Source organism: Scyliorhinus torazame, chromosome 14 (assembly GCF_047496885.1).
Source record: "Scyliorhinus torazame isolate Kashiwa2021f chromosome 14, sScyTor2.1, whole genome shotgun sequence".
Classification (NCBI taxonomy): domain Eukaryota; kingdom Metazoa; phylum Chordata; class Chondrichthyes; order Carcharhiniformes; family Scyliorhinidae; genus Scyliorhinus; species Scyliorhinus torazame.
In genome coordinates this window covers 51,386,578-51,406,709 of record NC_092720.1, presented here as the reverse complement: position 1 = coordinate 51,406,709, position 20,132 = coordinate 51,386,578, and the positions used below count along the sequence as shown (strand labels likewise).

The window sequence follows — 20,132 nt, the reverse complement described above, 5'->3', positions numbered from 1 at the left end:
TGCCATCTGCCACATTTGTGCCAATGGTTGAGGGGCACGCTAACATTTTCTCTTTTATGCATCCACATTATTTGCAGGGGAAACCATGACTGGAACCCCGCTGTGCATCCGCCTCCAAGCACCTAGTCTGCCCCCAAACCAAGCATACAGCCTGTGCACCCTCATTAAAATCTCAACATGGCTGTTAATGAACTAGTTAATTACCATAATTACACTTATTAATGGATCAGGAGAGTTTCTGGGGGGGTCTCTCTTCCTCCATCGCGCCAGTGAAACTCCCCAGATCAGAGAAACTGATTGGCTCAGTATTTTCATCACCTGCCCCCCTCTGTTTCTATCCCCAGTAGGATCTAAAAATAAGTCCATAACATTCAAGACTGGAAATATAAAGCAAAATATGAGTTCAATTTTAATAATATACTAAATAAAAATAATGATTGAGAAATTCAGATGGGATTGTAGGGAAATCTACAACAGTAATTTTCTTAAAGAATGAGACTCCACATCTGTAAAATCCTTTTTGTAGGGTTGGGAGGTTTGTCATCACCACTTTCCATATTGTTGAAAATTTACTTACTCCTGAATGCACCAGCCCCAACATTTTTAGCCTTTTTCAGTGTGGAACTAGTGGGCAAATACAGTAGGTTACATGATAAACCCATCTGTAAGACCTGCAAAAATACAGCCAGTGAAGGAGCAGGGTACTTCAGTCAGCAACTTCTGGATTTCCACATTTAACGATGTATTTGCAAAACACCGAATTTGTTTTTAGATTTCCATTAAAACCGCGAGTGCCTATAACCTGACCATTATTCTCATCGCAAATTCCAGTCCATTTAGGTCACAGTATTGTCAAACAAAATTATTTTAATAAATACTAATTAATCAATAAACAGATGGTGAACTGCCTGGTTGCAGGAGTTCAGCTTTGGCAGCAATTATCTACATGGGCCAGCGCAACACAGCTGAAGATGTCTTCTTAAATAACTGTAACAGAAAGCAGCTGTATAATGAAAAACAGAAACAGATAAATGTTCTGCTCAGATCTAGACCATGCCCATTTTCTGGAAAATGAGCTGTTCGTCAAAAATCAATCTGCCAGATAACCTCGTAGTTATCAAAGAAACACCCAATTAGCAATGTTTAATTTTCAAATGGTAATTCAAATTGTGTTAAAACCCTCCTATTATATGATTTATAGAAAACCCAATTAGACGAACATGATAAGAGCATTAATTGCTTACAGCATTCAAAACAACTTTTCCATTGTAAAAAGAACATTCGACTGCAAGTTTCACAGTATTTATTTAATTCCTCGAAATTACGAGATGTTGAATGCCTCCACTTTGTGTGCGAGGATGAGGCTGATATAGGTGAAGGTGGTATATAAGGCGAGGAGCCTCTTTGTGTGACCTACCTCTTTGAGGAGGTAGAAGATGTGTGTGAACATTGCGGCGGGAGCATATGTTTTGGTCCTGTCCAAAGCTGGAGGATTACTGGAAGGAGGTTTTTAGGGTAATCTCTAAATTGGTGCACGCGAAACTGGATCCGGGCCCTCGGGAGGCCATATTCGGGGTGTCGGACCTGCCGGGGTTGGAAACGGGCACGGAGGCAGTTGTTGTAGCCTTCGCCTCGTTGATCGCCCGAAGGCGGATCCTGTTAGGGTGGAGATCAACCTCTCCACCCTGTGCCCTTGTGTGGCAGAGGAATCTGCTGGAATTCTTGGCTCTTGAGAAGGTCAAATTTGAACTGAGGGGGAAGGATGGAGGAGTTCTGCATTCTTGGGCGTTCTTCATTGTGCACTTTCAAGAATTGGATTACATCGAATATTTTTTTTGGGGGGTATTGTATGTGTTAATGGTGACTATGGATGATTCCTTTTTGTCATTTGTTTATGTTAACATGCGGGCTAATGTTTGGGGGGTTTGGTGGGAGGATGGGATCGTTGTTATTGATATGAGGATGAACATTGCATTCGTTACTGATTATTGTTTATTGTTGGGTGTAAATTTGGGAGGAAATGTGAAAAAGGAGAATAAAAATATATTTTTTTAAAGAAATAACGAGATGTCAAAGACAGCGATTAATACCAGAGCAGTAGTGAATATGGCAGCCCTTGATAGAAGGCAGCATTTGACAGAATATTGCAACCAAGATCCTAACAATAGAAAAACCTCATGTAGGTAACGTACACCCAACATACAGAAAGATGGTCATTATTTCCAGCCATCAATTATAATGGCCCCAAAACATCACTGGAGCCCCTCAAAGCAGTGATTTGGCCAACCACCATCAGGTATGATTATTACTATCATGCAGTTTATGAAAGGAATCAGGTCCCTCCTTTGTAGTCTATCAACACAGATATTGAGTCACTGTTGAAGAAATGAATGTGGTTGCTGTTCACATGACCTATTTTCTTCTCACTAAAATAATTACAAATATGACAAGATCTTTATGGGGGGGGGTTTTTTTTTGCGCATATACAGAAATTAACTAGAAAAATATATGGAAAGAATAAGGAATTTCCAAATATTCTTATTGTAATACACTGAAATAAAATCACAAATGCTAAGAATTGCTTCATTGTGAGGGACAGACTAAGTTAATGAGGAACTTAACTGCCCTGATTAAAAAGGTGAAAAAAATTGAAGAAAATCTCAGTCTAAAATCTTTTGCTCTCACTGAATATACTGAATTGCAAAGAAAGGTAAATCAGTTTATAACTGCATTAAAAAGGGTGCTTGAAACAATCTGTAGAGCATTTTGAAACTAGTTCTTCAATAAGACTTAAGGGCATGGCTCATTTGCTCTGCAAACAATATTCTATTGGCATGAACAAAGAACATTACAGCACAGGAACAGGCCCTTTGGCCCACCAAGCTTGCGCCGATCCAGATTCCTTATTTAGACCTACTACTTATTGTCCAAATGATCTGTATCCGTCCATTCACCGCCCGTTCATGTGTCTATCAAGATGCATCTTAAAGGTTGCTATCGTGCCTGCCTCAACCACCTCCACTAGCAACGCGTTCCAGGCATCCATCACCCTCTGCGTGAAAAGCTTTCCCCGCGCACCTTCGCTAAACTTTCCCCTCTCACCTTGAACCTGTGCCCCCTCATAATTGAGTCTTCTAACCTGGGAAAATGCTTCTGACCATTCACTCTATCTAGACATCTCGTAATTTTGTTGACCTCAATCAGGACTCCCACTCAGCCTCCGTCCTGCCAACGAAAACAATCTGAGTTTCTTCAATCTTGCCTCATAGCTAACACCCTCCAGACCAGGCAACATCCTGGTAAACCTCTTTTGCACTCTCTCCAAAGCATCCACGTCCTTCTGGTAGTGTGGTGACCAGAACTGCATGCAATATTCCAAATGGGGCCTAACTAAAGTTTTATATAACTATAACATGACCTGCCAACTCTTGTACTCAATGCCCCGGCCGATGAAGGCAAGCAGGCCATAAGCCTTCTTGACCACCTTAACCACCTTCATTGCCACTTTCATGGAACTATGGACCTGAACGCCCAGATCCCTCTGTATGTTAATGCTCCCAAGGGTTCTGCCATTTACTGTATAATTCATACGTGAATTTGATCTTCCAAAATGCATCACCTCACATTTGTCCGTATTGAACTCCATCTGCCATTTCGCTGCCTAACTCTCCTGGATTTAACATTGATATTATAAATAAGTTGCAATAATTTGAACCCAAGATTTTGTGAACCTAATGACACTGAATTAGAACAAAGAACATTATAACAAAGGAACATTCTCTTCGGCCCTCCAAGCCTACGCCAATCCAGATTCCTTATTTAGACCTACTACTTATTTCCCAAATAATCTGTATCCCTCCATTCCCCGCCCATTCATGTGCCTATCAAGATACATCTTAAACGTTGAGATTGTGCCTCCACCACCTCCACTGGCAACACATTCAAGGCACCCACCACCCTCTGCGTGAAAAACTTTCCCCTCACATCTTCCCTAAACTTTCCCCCTCTCAACCTGAACTTGTGCCCCCTTGTAATTGAGTCTTCCACCCTGGGAAAAACCTTCTGACTATTCACCCTGTCTATATCTCTTGTAATTTTGTACACCTCACTCAGGTCTCTCCTCAGCCTCCGTCTTTCCAACGGAAACAATCAGAGTTTATCCAACCTCTGCTCATGGCTAACACCCTCCAGACCAGGCAACATCCTGGTAAACCTTCTTTGCACTCTCTCCAAAGTGTGATCTTCTGGTAGTGTGACTAGAACTGCATGCAATAATCCAAATGTGGCCTAACTAAAGTTTTATACAACTGCAACATGACCTGCCAACTCTTGTACTCAATGCCCTGTCTGATGAAGGCAAGCATGCTGTATGCCTTCGTAAGTACCTTATCCACCTGCATCACCACTTTCATGGAACTGTGGACCTGAACGTCCAAATCACTGTGTATGTCAATGCTCCCGAGGGTTCTGCCATTTACTGTATAATTCACACCTGAATTTGATCTTCAAAATGCATCACCTCTCATTTGTCCAGATTGAACTCTATCTGCTAGTACACTGCCCAACTGTCCAATCTATCTACATTCTGCTGTATTCTCTTGACAGTCCCCTTCACTATCTGCAACTCCATCTATTAGTGTCATCTGCAAACCATCTACATTTTTCTCCAAATCATTTATATATATTACAAACAACAGTGGTCCCAATATTGATCTGTGTGGAACACCACTAGTTATAGAACTCCATTCTGAAAAACTCCCTTACACTGTTACTCTGTCTCCTGTTGCCAAGCCAGTTCTTTATCCATCTAGCTGACACACCCCGAATCCCATGCGACTTTACCTTTAGTACCAGTCTGCCATGAGGGACCTTGTCAAACGCCTTACTAAAGTTCATGTAGATGACATCCACAGTCTTTAGGGACTTGGCCAAGGGTGGTATCATGGCCGGTACAGGCTTAGAGGGCCGGAGGGCCTGTTCCCGTGCTATATTGTTCTTTTCCTCAGCAATTAATTTTGTAATCTCCTCAAAAAACTCTATCAAGTTGGTAAGACATGATCTTCCCTGCACAAAGCCATGTTGCCCATCACTAATAAGTCCATTTGCTTCCAAATGTGAATGAATCCTCTCCTTCAGTATCTTCTCCAACAGCTTCCCCTGACGTCAGTTCACCAGCCTATAATTACCTGGATTATCCCAGCTTCCCTTCTTAAACAAAGGGACATTGGCGATTCTCCAGTACTCTGGAACCTCGCCTGTGGTCAAAGATGATGCAAAGATATCTGTTAAATCCCCAGCTATTTGCTCTCTTGCCTCCCACAGTAACCTGGGATATATCCCATCCGGCCCTGGGGACTTGTCTACCTCAATGTATTTTAAGATATCCAACATTTCCTCCTTCTTTATGCTGACATGTCCTAGAGTATTCACACAACAATCCCTAACCTCAACATCTATCATGTCCTTCTCCTTGAATACCGACGCAAAGTACTCATTAATGATCTCACCCACTTCCTCTGACTGCACGCATAACTTCCCTCCTTTGTCCTACTCTTTCCCTAGCTGCCCTTTTGCTCCTTATATATGTATAAAAGGCCTTGGGATTTTCTTTGCTTGCCAATGACATGGCCTCTTTTGGCCCTAACTCCCCGTTTGAGTTTGCTCCTACTTTCCCTATATTCTTCAAAAGCTTTGTTTGTATGCTTCTTTTTGACTAGTCTCACAATTTCCCCCCGTCATCAATGGTTCCCTAATCCTGCCATTTCAGTCCTTCATTTTCGCAGGAACATGCCTGTCCTGCACTCTAATCAACTATTCTTTAAGACTCCCACGTATCAAAAGTGGGTTTACCCTCAAACAGCCGCTCCTAGTCCACATCCTCCAGCTCTTGCCAAATTCTGTTGTAGTTAGCTTTCCCCCAATTTTGCACCCTTACTCGAGGACCACTTTTGTCCTTATCCTGAGTATTCGAAAATTTAAGGAATTGTGATCACTATTCCCAAAATGTTCCCCATCTGAAACTTTGATCACCTGGCCGGGCTCATTCCCCAAATACTACGTCCAGGCAGGCCCCTACCATGGTTGGACCATCAACATACTGTTTCAAAAAACCCTCTTGGACACACCTAATAAATTGCTCTCCATCTGAACCTCTGGCACTAAGGAAGTCCCAGTCAATGTGGGGGAAATTTAAATCACCGACCGCAACAACTCTGTTATTTTCACATCTTTTCAGAATCGGACTACATATCTGTTCCTCTGTATCCCGCTGGCTGTTGGGAGGCGCATAGTACAACCCCAACATTGTGATGCACCCATCCTATTCATGAGCTCTACCCATAATTCCTCACTGCAGGATCCCTCAGAGATCCTCCCTCATCACAACTGTGATATGTTCTCTAACCAGTAATGCAACTCCCCTACCCTTTCTGCTACCCCCTGTCTAAAACATCGATATCCTGAAACGTTAAGCTGCCAGTCCTGTCCGTCCTTTAACCATGTCTCCGTAATAATATCATAATTCCCCACATTAATCCATGCTCTACGTTCATCTGCCTTGCCTGTTATACTTCTTGTGTTGAAGCAAACGCACTCCAGACCGCCAGATCCACAGAGATCTCCTTCTTTGTTATATTTGTCTTAGTCTCAAACTCTTTCCCACTCTCTACACTTGCTGGCCTGCTGCTCCGGTGCTCATTATTGCACTGGAGAGATAACCAAAATCGTGCTCAAGTCTCTGGACTGGAGCTTGACACCATGACCTTCTGCCTGACCTCTGGGTAAACGCATAAGCATAGATGGGCTGCATTTAGAAATGGATAGAACCAAGGGAAGTGTGAAGCTGTGATCAGGACTTAATCCAAAAAATTAACTTAATCTTGCCACATGAGATTTGGCTTGTGCGTTGCTGAGTGCTACCAGCATTTTTTAAATTTTGTTTCATAGTTTCAACATTTCTAGGTTCTTGCTTTTTAATGTACGAATATTAGTCCAGCATGGTTAGCACATTTTTGCTCCTATTCATTTTTGCATATTATCCTGTAATCAAATGCTATATGACGGTGCCAGGGAGCTAGATCAACAAACTGTTTTGGCAGCAATTGACTGCACCTAATTCACCGTCTCAAATTATCAGCTTCAGAGATTCCTTAAACTAGCTCAAATTACATAGTATTTCATTGCTTAAACTAAAGTCTTCACACAAGGGACAGCAGACAGGTTGGAATGAGGTACTGACAAAAAGTCCTCTAAATCAGCTTCCCATTTGGTAATACAAGTTATTTAAGTATTACCTGCATCAAGAATGCCCTGAGCTAGTATGGCACCAAACTTGGCCATGACATCATCGTGCTTGTCATTGATAACCTTTGCGTAGAGCTGTCGGAATTGTGTGACCTAGTAAAAGAACCACAGAACAGTAGGTCAAAGATGAATTTATATAACATGTATAATACATAATTCTATGGCTTTAACACTTATCAAGCAAACTGTTTTGTCCTGAATGGTCTTGAGTTTCATGAGAGTTATTGCAGCTGCATCCATACATGCAACTGAAGAGTATTTCATTGTAGCTTTGACTTGTAGGTGTTGGAGAGACTTTGAGAAGTCAGATAGTGAGCAATGTGCTCCAGAATACAAAGTCTCCAACTAATTCTAGCTGCCACAGCATTTGTGTGGCTGGTCCAGTTGAGTTCCTGGTCAATGACTCTCCCTAGGATGTTGATGGTGTGGGACTCAAAGCTAGTAATGTCACCAAATGTTAGGTGGAAGTGGTTAGGCTGTCTGCTGTTACATACATTTGAATTAGGAGCAGGAGCAGGCCATTTGGCCCATCAAGCCTGCTCTGCCATTCAATAAGATCATAGCTGATCTGATTGTGGCCTCAACTGTACTCTTGCCTATCCCGGATACCTTTTGAATGCCTTTTTAGTTACAAATCTGTCATTACCTTAAAAATATTCGATGACCCTGCCTCTACCACTCTCTGGGGAAGAGTGTTCCACAGACTAATTACCCTCTGAAAGAAAAAAATTATCCTCGTCGGTCTTAAATGGGAGAACACTTATTTTTTAAACTGTGGCCCCTAGTTCTGACCTCACTCACACGGAAAAACATCCTTTCAACATTCATTTTGTCGAGACCCCTCAGGTTCTTATTAGTTTCAATAAAATCTCCCCTCATTCTTCTGAACTCCAATGAATTCATGCCGAACTTCATAACATAACCCTCTCATCACACAAATCAATCGAGTGAACCTTCTCTGAACTGCTTCTAATGCAATTATGTCCTCTCTCAAATAAGGGGACCAAAACTGTACACCGGTACTTTAAATGTGGTCTCATCTATGTCCTGTATAACTATTGTAAAACATTCTTTTATTTTTAAGATGTAATTCCCATTGCAATAAATTACTACATTCCATTTGTCTTCCTAATCACTTGCTATACCTGTATACCACCGTTTTGCGATTTGTGTACCAGGACACCAAGAACCTTCTGTACCAAGTTCTGCAATCTGTCTCCATTTAGTTGATATGCTGCTTTTTTTATTCTTCCTGCCAAAGTGGACAAGTTCACATTTTCCTATATTAGATCCCATGTGCCAGATGTTTACTCACTCGCTTAAACTATTTATATCCCAAATGCCCTCTTCTTAATTTCCTACCTAACTTTGTCTCATCAGCAAATTCAGCAACCATACATTTTGTCCCTTCATCCACAGATTGTAAATAGTTGGGACTCCAGCAGTGATTCCCATGGCACTCCTTTCGCTACATCTTTCAAAGCTGAAAATCACTCATTTGTGCCTATTCTTGGTTTCCTGTTGGCTAGCCAATCCTCTAATCACGCTACTATATTATCTCCTACATCATGTGCCCCTAATTTATGTGGTAACCTTTGATATGGAATCTTGTCAAATGCCTTCTGGAAATCTAAGTACACTACATTGACAGGTTCCCCTTTATCCACATAGCTAATTACTTCCTTAAAGAAATATTTAAATTAGTCAAACATGATTTTCCTTTCACAAAACCATGTTCATTCTGCCTGATTGCACCGAGGGCTCTGCTATAATCTTGTTAAAAATAGATTCCCGCATTTCCATATGACACATTATGTTCTGCAGTTTCTCAATTTCTATCTCCCTCTTTTCTTGAATGTTGGAGATAATCATTGTCTGACACTTGTCGCAAATAACATATGCGCTACGTATCAGCCCAAACCTTGAATTTGGTGCACGTCACGCACACGACTGAACTGTTGCATTATTTGAGGAATTACAAATCATAGAATTTACAGTGCAGGAGGCTATTCGGCCTATTAAGTCTGCACCGGCCCTTGGGAAGAGCACCCTACTTATCCCACACCTCCACCCTATCCCCGTTACCCCACACAACCTTTTTATTTTATAACCCAGTAACCCCACCCAACACTAAGGGCAATTTTGGACACCAAGGGCAATTTAGCATGGCCAATCCACCTAACCTGCACATGTTTGGACTGTGTGAGGAAACCGGAGCACCCGGAGGAAACCCACGTAGACACGGGGAGAACGTGCAGACTGCGCACAGGCAGTGACCCTAGCTGGGAATCAAACCCAGGTTCCTGGCGCTGTGAAGCAACAGTGCTAGTCAAATGGAAGAGAACATTGTCCAACAAAAAACAGCTCCAGTTCGGACTTTGTAAATGGAAGCTTGGTCATTGATATAACAGCTGAAGACATTTTGACCAAGGAATTTCTGCAACAACTCTGGCCTAGGTGGATTGACCTCCAACCAACCACAAACATCTTACTTTGTGCTAGGTATGACTCCAACCACTGGATAGCTTTCCTCTTGATTATTACGGACTTCAACAAATGCAAAATACTGCAGAAAATCTGAAATAAAAACAGAAAATGCTGGAAATATTCTGTAGGTCAGGGAACATCTGTGCAGGGAAAGAGTTAATGACCGGAACTTGCCTGCCGCTCATGCCGGTGGGATCTTCCCGCCTCCACGGGGATCCCAGCAGCAGGGGGTGCCTTCAGTGGACCAGAATATCCCGCTGCCGGCCAATGGTGGGCCGCCTCCATGAAACACATGGCGAGTTGCACAGAAAATCCTGCCAAATGTTTCAGGCCTCCACAGATGCTGCCTGACCTACTGAATGTTTCCAGGATTCTGTTTTTATCCTACTGACGAGTTTGAGTAGGGTTCCTTTGTGCCAAACACAGCCAAATGCTACCTTAAGGATATGCCTCAAATCTAGAATTCATGTTTTCATGTTTGATCCAAAGCTGTAATGAGGTCTGGAATGGAATGGCTCTGGCAAATCCCAAGCTGAGCACTAATGCACAGGTTATTTTGTGAATAGGTACCACTTGATAGCACTGCTGGTGACTCCTTCCATCACTTTGCTGATGATTGGGAATCACTTGATATGTTGGCTATTATTCAGCCTGCATTTGCCCTGCTCTTTGTGACGAGGAAATACTTTGGCATCATTGGGGAGACATGGTGGCACAGTGGTCAGCACTGCTGCCTCAGAGGGTCAGGGACCCAGGTTTAATTCCAGCTGTCTGTGTGGAGTTTGTATGTTCTCCTCGTGTCTGCGTGGGTTTCCTCCGGGTGCTCCGGTTTCCTCCCACAGTCCAAAGATGTGCAGGTTAGATGGATTGGTCATGCTAACTTGCCCATAATGTCCAAAAGGTTAGGTGGGGTTATGGGGTGGGGAGTGGGCTCGTTCAGAGGGTCAGTGTAGACCCGATGGGCCAAATAGCCTCCTTCTGCACTCTAGGGATTCTATGATTCTAGACCCATCAATTTGGAAAACTGTGCGCTGTATAGTGGAACAGGTTAATTAAGGATGTGACTAATTATGAAGGTTTTGAGCACTACAGATGAGATGCTATCTGGCCCATAATCTTTGCCGTCTCCAGTGCACTCAGCTACTTGATGATAATACATGGAGTAAATTGAATTGGCTGAAGATATCAGTGATGGTGGGGACCTCAGGAGCAGACTTAGGATTATCCACTCAGCACTGGCTGAAGATGGTTGCAAATGCTTCAGCTTTGTTTGTCACACTTACATGAGTGTGTGATGATCATGATGCGGCCTTTTCTTGTTAGTTGGTTAATTCATCCATTGCTAATCAAAACTGGGTATATGGATTCTTTTTTTTAAATTTTGTTTGACAAGAACATCATAACAGCACTCAACTGATCATTCATTTCAACATATTTTTTGAAAAACATTACTCAAATCTCAATACAAACAGGGGACAGCATGGTGGCACAATGGTTAGCTCTGCTGCCTCACGGCGCCAAGGTCCCGGGTTCCATCCCGGCTCTGGGTCAAAGATTGGATAGACTGGGATTGTTTTTTTGGAACATAGGAGGCTGAGGGGATAATTAATGAAGGTGTATAAAATTATGACGACAAGAGTGACAGCAGAAAAGTCAATAACCAGAGCACATAGGTTTAATGTAATTGGTAGGAGGATTAGAGGGCAGTTGGGAATATCTTTCACTCAGAGGGTGGTGGGGGTCTGTAACTCATTGTCGGAAAAGGATGAGAGGTAGAAACCTCATTGTTTTAAAAATACGTGGAAGGAAGTGACATAACCTGCAGACAATGTAGGTAGGATTAGGCTGGATATTTGGCTGGCACAGATAGAATGGGCTGAATGTCTTCTTCTGGGTCATAAATCTTCGTCGTTCTACCTCTGGCAACGAACAACAGTTCGAAGTTTCTAAATCTGGAAGAGTCCCAAAAAGTTCAACATCAGGCATTTGGGACTGTAAACACCTGACACAATGAAATGCACAAGTAGGACTCAGACACATGATTCATGATCTTGTTAAGTGTCTTCCTTGGCTCAGCAATAACATCCTTGGAGCCAGAAGTTTGTAGGTTTAAGTCTCACTTGAAAGAGATTTCAAATTCTAGTACTGAAGGAGTGCTGCATTGCCAATGGTACCAATTTTCAGATGTGACATTTAAACTTCAAATGGGACTATTTTGAAGGGCATGGTATTTCTTCCTAATGTCCTGGCAAACATTTATCGCTCAACCAAAAATCATCAAAACAGATTATTAGTTATTGCTTCATTGCTTTTGAGACATAGTTGTGCATAATTGGCTGCCATGCTTTTCATTACAAAACGACTACACTTCAAAAGCGTTTCATTAGCTGAAAAAGGCTTTGATACATCTCAAAGTTGTGAAATACACTATTTCAATATTTCTGGGTGGCACGGTAGCTAGCACTGCTGCCTCACAGCGCCAGGGACCTGGGTTCAATTCAAACCTTGGGTGACCGTGTCGAGTTTGCACATTTTTACCTATATCTGCGTGGGTTTCCAAAGGGTGTTCCGGTTTCCTCCCACAGTCCAAAGATGTGCAGGTTAGGTGGATTGGCCATTATAAAATTGTTCCTTTGTGACCAACGGTTTGGTGGGGTTATAGCGTCACAGGGATAGGGCGGTGGAGTGGTCCTAGGTAGGGTGCTCTTTCGCAGGGTTGGTGCAGACCTGATGGGTCAAATGGCCTCCTTTTGCACTGCAAGGATTTCCTGTCCCCTCTATCGTAAAAAAGTGACTTATTTAACCATTTCGGACTCAGTTGCTTGCCTCAAACAATTCACGCACAGTCGGGTATTCTCTATTAACAAAGATGATTGGGGCAACACTTCAACTTATGCCACTAAGCATGGTGCCTATCAAGTGATGTTGTTTGGGGGAAAATCTTCCCTCATCTGCTTATGTGCAAGAAAAATCTTAGAACTCAGAATACATTGAAGCCCTGAAGAGATAGGCTATCAAATTTATGACAGTTATTTTAACAATAACTCACTGATATCAATGGCAAGCTTTGCTGCTTGGCCCAGAACATGTGCACCCTTTTGAAAATAATTAAGTGCTCACAAAAAGGTATTTATATTCTTAAGTACCAACTTGCCTCAAAAGGTGGTTTGACCCAATCAAAAGGTTGCACGTTCTAGTTTCACTTTGAACTTGAGCACAACACCAAGATATTAGTGCAGTACTAAGGGAACTTCATACAGTAGCTTCATAATAGGAAGTGCAATCTTTCAAATAAGACATTGAGCAGAAACCCTGTCTGCCTGTTCGAGTGGACAGATAAGCCCCCATGGCACTATTTAAAGAGCAGATGGGAAGCTTTCCCCTCAACCAACACCACTAAAAGTTACCTGACCATTTATCTCATTGTCAGACTGAGAGCATGCAGGCTGTCACTTTTGCCTATATAAGATGACTAAACTCCAAAAGTAGTTTCTGGTTGTGAAGCTCTTTGGAGAATGCTATGGAATTGAAAATTGTTACAAAAAGCACAGGCTACTGCAAGGATCCATATAGAGATATACAAACCATATCCTGATCAGAAGAATTAGCAACGGCATGAACAAACTGAAGAGGTGAAATAAATAGCTTGGCACAGGTATACACAAGATATGATAGCTAATCTAAATTATGAAAATAAATTCCAAGACAGGACTGACTATGACATGCAACTTTAAAATCTTTATAAGTTTCAAATTTTGATTTAGAACATGAATTAATAAATGCACTAATGGACAAAGTTATAACAGAACTGTTGCTGCTGACAAACAAGCTTCTAAAATTAAGCATTATATATAGTTGAACAGGGTGAGGGGATAAAAACATGGAAATAACAGGATCAATCTCAAAAATAGTGTTTGCATGTTTACATGACCTGGATTTATTGATTTGTACTAGAAAATGTAGTAATTAGGAAGAATGTATTCATGGGATTATGTAATTTAACTCTGAATTAATATAAAAATTAGTGAAATCCCACTGCAGTTTATTTGCAGTAAACAGTGAGGGGAGCCGGCACTGACCACGTATTTCTGGAAGCTGTATATTTATAATGTGGATGGCTGGAGTGCATATTTCACATCTGACCTTACCTTTGGACATGTGACCTCAGTCTGCTGGATTAGGAGAAGGGCAGAAGCAATCAGAGCACCCTGACGAACGTAGTTCACTGGATCATTAGTCATTGGCTCCAAAAGGTTTATGGCATCCTATAAAGCAATAGAAGCTGTTACTCAAACATGAGGTGAAGAAGCAAATGGTGTCCCAGGCTGAAGGCTCTGGAACTTTTCAGTATAAACAATGGTTGAGCTCAGCAGAAGTTATTCAGTATACAGTGAAATCAGTGCATCTGTATACTTTCAAGATGAAACGTCTGCCCACAAGAAGCACCTTAGAAAATACTTCTGACAGCTTTCAGAGACCAGAATTCATCCACCATAGATTTGAGTTAATTTGGCAGGGATACTATAAGTCACTTATTCAGTATGCAATGCAGCCATCGTAAGATGCATTGGCAGCATGTGAAATGAAATGAAAATCGCTTGTCACAAGTAGGCTTCAAATGAAGTTACTGTGAAAAGCCCCTAGTCACCACATTCCAGTGCCGGTTCGCGGAGGCTGGTATGGGAATTGAACCGTACTGCTGGCCTGCCTTGGTCAGCTTTAAAAGCCAGATCTTTAGCCCTGTGCTAAACCAGCCCCTGGCTTGGGGCATCTTGAAACAAAAGACTCGATGATGTAGAGCTGGAAGGAAAAGGTTCTATTTTACGTTACACTCTGTTTCTGACATGAACCAGAGTGGAACAGGCTGTGATGCCTTCACGCAAGAGGGAAATGTCAGGCAGAAAGATTGTTTTTTTTCTTGGGTGCAGCATGTTGGGAATTAAATACTTCAAATATGTACTTGTACAAACAAATTTGTTGCAGCACAATAGTAATAGTGCATGAAAGTAAAAGTCATAAGATACAAATACAAAACTAGAAAACAAAATTTGAAATAAACCAAAACATATGAAGAAGCACCAAACAGCAGAATTCCCACAATGTTAGTCAATTATATTGTTAAATCTTTCCAAACTTTTTCAGCTACCATTTTTGCTTCAGACTCACCCGAATTATCAGACTCACCCGAATTATTACCCAAGTACTTAATAAAAAGGAAAACATACTGGAAAACTATCCAGTAAAGTCAGCCAAGCTCTAGAAATATGACACATTGTCCCAGAAACTGTTTATGCTTATTTAATTTTGAACACATCTATTAAATATCCCTATAACCTCTCTGCTTTATGGGGAACAATGCCAGTTTCTCCCATCTTGCCATATTACTGAAGTCCCTCATCCTGTTAACCTATCATTGAACCATCCGGTTAGCAAGGTCACATTTGAAATTTTCCTGTTGGCTACTTGTACTTTTTGAATCAAAATATGGAGGGTGCTTTAATGACGAATCCAGTTTACAGAGGCATTAATAAATTACTAGTAGCATATTGTAAATTGTCTTGTCGCATTTTACCTTCAAACACAATCAGTTTCTGGACTGCATTTTGTTCTTTCGACAGGAAGATAATTTTGAATTTTATTACTTAAATGGTGATATCATAGATCCCTACAGTGCACAAGGAGGCCATTCGGCCCATCGGGTTTGCACCAACCCTCTGAAAGAGCACTCCACCCTATCTCAATAACCCCTTAACCTCACCTACACATCTTTTGGATACTAAGGGGCAATTTAGCATGGCCAATCCACCCAACCTGCACATCTTTGGGCTGTGGGAGAAAACCGGAGCACCCGGAGGAAACACGCAAAAAAGAAGAGAACGTGCAAACACCACACAGTCATCGAAGGATAGAATTGAACCAGGGTCCTGTGAGGCAACAGTGCTAACCACCATGCCACCGTGCTGCCCGGTTTGAAAGTTTTACAATTTTCAATGTTTGTTGTGTCACATGCATTGTTAGAATAGAACGAGAACGTCAGAAATCCTTATTAAGGAATTTCTGATTCTTAAAATGGACAGCTCCACAATCAAGATGATTTTAAAACTACAATTTATTACTTAAACTTAGCTGTACACCTAAGCCACTGAATTCTAAAAAGTGATGGAATTGGTTTCAGTATATGCACAAAAGGCTATTTACAACTTTTATTTTAAATATTTCTTTAAAATTCATGGAAGACCCACATTAAGTTACAAGTAATTAAGCAAGACTTGTATATTTAAAAAGAGTTTAAAGCATAAACATCCTTTATACTGTGTATTAGTTGGTTTATATAATAGCTAGCACAACAGAATTCTTTGAATATCTAACAGTTTTTGAAAGTTACCACATATCAATATGGAGTTTTCATCTGTCTGCACTGTTCGGATGGAGAGTTGGTTTGATGGGTAGTGCCTGGCGCATGTAGGGTGTGCAGAGAGCTACACATATGCAGCTGACAATATCTCTTGTCAATTTGGTGGAGAAAATAAACAACAAAAGGTACGGACAAAGTTACAGCATTGGGCGAGGAAGGAGTGAAATAGCATGGGAGTAAGGCATGGAGTGAAGTTGGGGAACGCACAGGAGGGATGAGATGGCACAGGAAGAAGGGGTGAGATCGGGAATCGGATGATATGAAAGAAATTAAAGGAATAAGATGAGTGTGGATGAGAGGGATGGGAAGGGGGAAAATGGCATGAGGTGGGCCTTTAAAGGAATATTGTTGGAATTAAAAATACTAGTTTCACCTCAAACCTTTGTTTACCTCTGCTGTCTAAGAAATATTTTCAGAGCCACTACGGTGCTGTAATTTTTATCCTAAAAGTTTATACTGGTGAGTGAATCATTGATAGTACCATGCACAATTCACCAAATGCACATTAGAACATTTAAACCAAAATGGAAATTAAAATCAACGTGAAAATTAAGCATTTGGGCAGCACGGTAGCAAAGTGGCTAGCACTGTTGCTTCACAGTTCCAGGGTCCCAGGTTCAATTCCCGGCTTGGGTAACTGTCTGTGTGGAGTCTGCACATTCTCCCCGTGACTGCGTGAGTTTCTTCTGGGTGCTCCGATTTCCTCCCACAGTCCAAAGATGTGCAGGTTAGGTGGATTGGCCATGATAAATTGCCATTGGTGCCCAAAAAGGTTAGGTGGGGTTACTGGGTTACAGGGCTAGGGTGGAGGTGTGGCCTTAAGTAGGGTGCTCTTTCCAAGGGCTGCTGCAGACTCGATGGGCCGAATGGCCTCCTTCGGCACTGTAAATGCTATGATCTCTGAATTAAAACAATCTAGGTCATACATAACTATATTGGAATTTAATAATTAAATGATGATCTACTTATTCGTAATGTACCCGGTGACACATTCTCAAAAATTTGACAGGATTTCTTCTAATCATCAACTGTAGCATCAGTGAAAATCCTGGAAACAAGTATTCATGCCATTTCTCCGGTGTTTCTGGTATGTAGGGGGGAGGGGAGGGATTTGGTGGCATACGCAGGTGAAAGGTGCGCACGAGGTGGCTCCCGCTGGAATACTGTTCCTTTTGCCTCCTTTCTTAGTCCCAGATTGTTTACTTTCGGAAACCCACATAGTTATTGTAATAAAGATCTTGTATGACTAAAATGCCAAAAAAAAAAAATCAGGGGATAGGAGGCTGAGAGCTGGTCTCTCCAATGGAGGCTGAGGCCTCTCAGAGCTAATCGGCAAGTCAAATGGCAGAGTCAGTTTCTGGTGCCCTGTCCGCGAAAAGGAATTCAAAAGCACCGACAAACTGTCAATTGAAGAGGCCTTGGCTCTCATTTGAGCGGCTCTGGGGAAAACGAATCAGACCGTTGAAGCATAGGGGGCCACAATCAAAGCTATGGAGGCGACCTTGTTGGGCCACAGAGATCGGATTGCCTCGCTGGAATCGGAACTGTCTTCGGTGATCGAAACGAATAGATCATTGAGACACAAGACAAATGACCTTTACAATAGGTCCAGGGGGCAACATATTCGGATGGTGGGCTTGCCGGAGGGGATGGAGGACTCAATGCCCATGGTGTATGTATCGGAAATGTTCAGCGGGTTGGTGGGTGGGAGCACCGCCAAGACAGAAGGGAGCTCGCGTGCATATGCAAGATGGTAAAGGAGGCCATTGGGGAGGGGTGGGTGGACAGACAGACCGACCAGTTCCACAGCTTCAAGGAAAAGGAGGGGGCTTTGCGATGGGCAAAGGAACACAGCAACTTTAAATCAGCTTGAATCAGGACATGGGTGCAGAGCTAGCAAAGACGGCCATGTTCAATAGAGTCAAGGAAGAAGAGAGCCATGTTCAATGAATCCAAGGCTGCCCTGTATAAGAGTAGTCTGGTTCGGTTTGGTCTACCCAGCTCGGTTCAGAGTAACTTTTGAGGAAAAAGATAATGGGCGGGATTTTCCGACCCCCCCCGCCGGGTGGAAGAATTGGCGGGGGTTGGCGTGAATCCCGCCCCCGTCGTCTTCCCACCCCCCAAAAACTGTCCCGGCATGAGTGGCGCCGCCTGTCTTGGAGAATGGCGGGGTCCGGCACAACTCAATGGGCGCAGGGGCCGCCCGAATTCTCCGGCCCTCGATGGGCCGAAATCCCGCCAGCCTGCAGCCGGTCACGCCGGCGTGAATCAGAGTGGGTCCCTTACCGGCGGCGCGGGCGGGCTCTGGGGTTCCTGGGAGGTCACGGGGGGATCTTGCCCGGGGAGGTGCCCCCACGGTGGCCTGGCCCGCGATCGGGGCCCACCGATCCACGGGCGGGCCTGTGTCGTGGGGGCACTTTATTCCTTCCGTATCGGCTGTTGTGGTCCTCCGCGATGGCTGATGCAGAAGTGAATCCATGTGCGCATGCGCGGGGATGACGCCAGCATGCGCTGGTGCTCCCGCGCATGAGCCGACTCGCGCCGGCCGGGGTGGGCCCTTTGGAGCCAGTTGGAGTGGCGCCAGGCCCCTATCCTGCCGGCCTATGGGGCACCAACCACTCCGGGGTGGGCCTAGCCCCTGAAGGTGCGGAATCACCGCACCTTTGGGGCGGCCCGACACCAGAGCGGTTCACGCCACTCCGTCCCGCCGGGACTCCCCACCCCGCCGGGTACGGGAGAATCCCGCCCCATTTCTTTGACAAGCCGGGATAGGCAGACTCGAGACACAAGTTGGGCGTGCTGTAATTGGGATTTTGGTTCTGTCGACCGGCGTGTTGAGTTGTTAGGTTTTTGGGGTTTCATGTTGTTCTTGTTTTTCTTGCTCTTGTTAGGGTTGAGTTCATATGGTTCTTGTTTAGATTTGGGGTTTTAGACTATGTGGAGTTCTGTTCGTTATAATATATAGCTTCCTTTTGGTGCGCAAGGTATATGGAGTTTTGGTATTTTTTGGTTGATTATATCTATTTTTCTTCTTCTCCAATCGTGCGCCTCTTTGCTAATTAAAGAGTTGGGTAATGAAACTGGTTTTGAAAGGTTCGCTGCAGCTCATTATAGTCGTTTTTTAAATAATGAGTTTAGAGTTCTTGTTTTGCTTGGGTTTGTTTTATGTAGGTTTGAGTAGTTTTTGTTTGCCTCGCTTCTATTTGTATTTGTTCTTGGATGTGGTTGTATTCAAGGGGGTGGGGTAGTTTGCTGATGGTGTCTGTAGATTTCTCTTTATCCAAACTTTTATCTTGGTTTGGTGGCCATCTTGATTGGATCTGTTTTCTGCACCATTTAGGTAATCTCTCGGTGGAAATGGTTGACTCTGTATTGAGGGGGGAGTGGGAGATCTCCAATTTGCTTGGTCACCTGGAATGTTAGGGGTTTGAATGTCCAGTGAAATGATCAAGGGCATTTGCTCACCTTAGTAATTTAAACTCCGATATGGTGTTTTTTCAGGAGACCCATTGACGAGTCAGGGACCAAACTAGGCTGCACAAGAGGAGGGTAAAGCAGGTCTTTCATTTGAGTTTTGAAGGTAGGATCAAGGGTACGGCGATTTTAATTCATAAAAGAGTTCAGTTTTCTGCCTCTAAGATTCTGGCTGACCCCAACGGTAGATACCTTATTGTCTGTGGCTCCCTGGTGAGCATCTCGGTTGTCAAGGTTAACATTTATGCCTACAAGCAGGTTCTTTGAGGAGGTGGAGGATAGGTGTGGTGCTGTGCAGGGGATCCTGCGAACCATGTTTTGGGCATGTCAGAGGCTGAGGGGTTTCTGGCAGGGATTTGCCCACATCATGTCAGAGGTCTTACAGGGGAGGGTGGTGCCGAGTCCAGAGCTGGCGCTCTTTGACGTGTTGGAAGACCCGAGAGCCCAGGGGGTG

The 20,132-nt window shown here is 43.2% G+C and overlaps 1 protein-coding gene across 1 annotated transcript in view; it reads right to left on the bottom strand.

The window, feature by feature from the left end:
- Positions 1-20,132, bottom strand: part of psmd1 (proteasome 26S subunit, non-ATPase 1) — a 164,178-nt gene that overhangs the window by 31,053 nt on the left and 112,993 nt on the right. Inside the window, exons 18-19 of the mRNA XM_072474177.1 lie at positions 13,938-14,054; positions 7,293-7,395 (exon numbers count right to left, since the gene is read on the bottom strand). Coding sequence (XP_072330278.1) covers positions 7,293-7,395; positions 13,938-14,054 — 220 coding nt within the window. The remainder of the gene's footprint in view (positions 1-7,292; positions 7,396-13,937; positions 14,055-20,132) is intronic.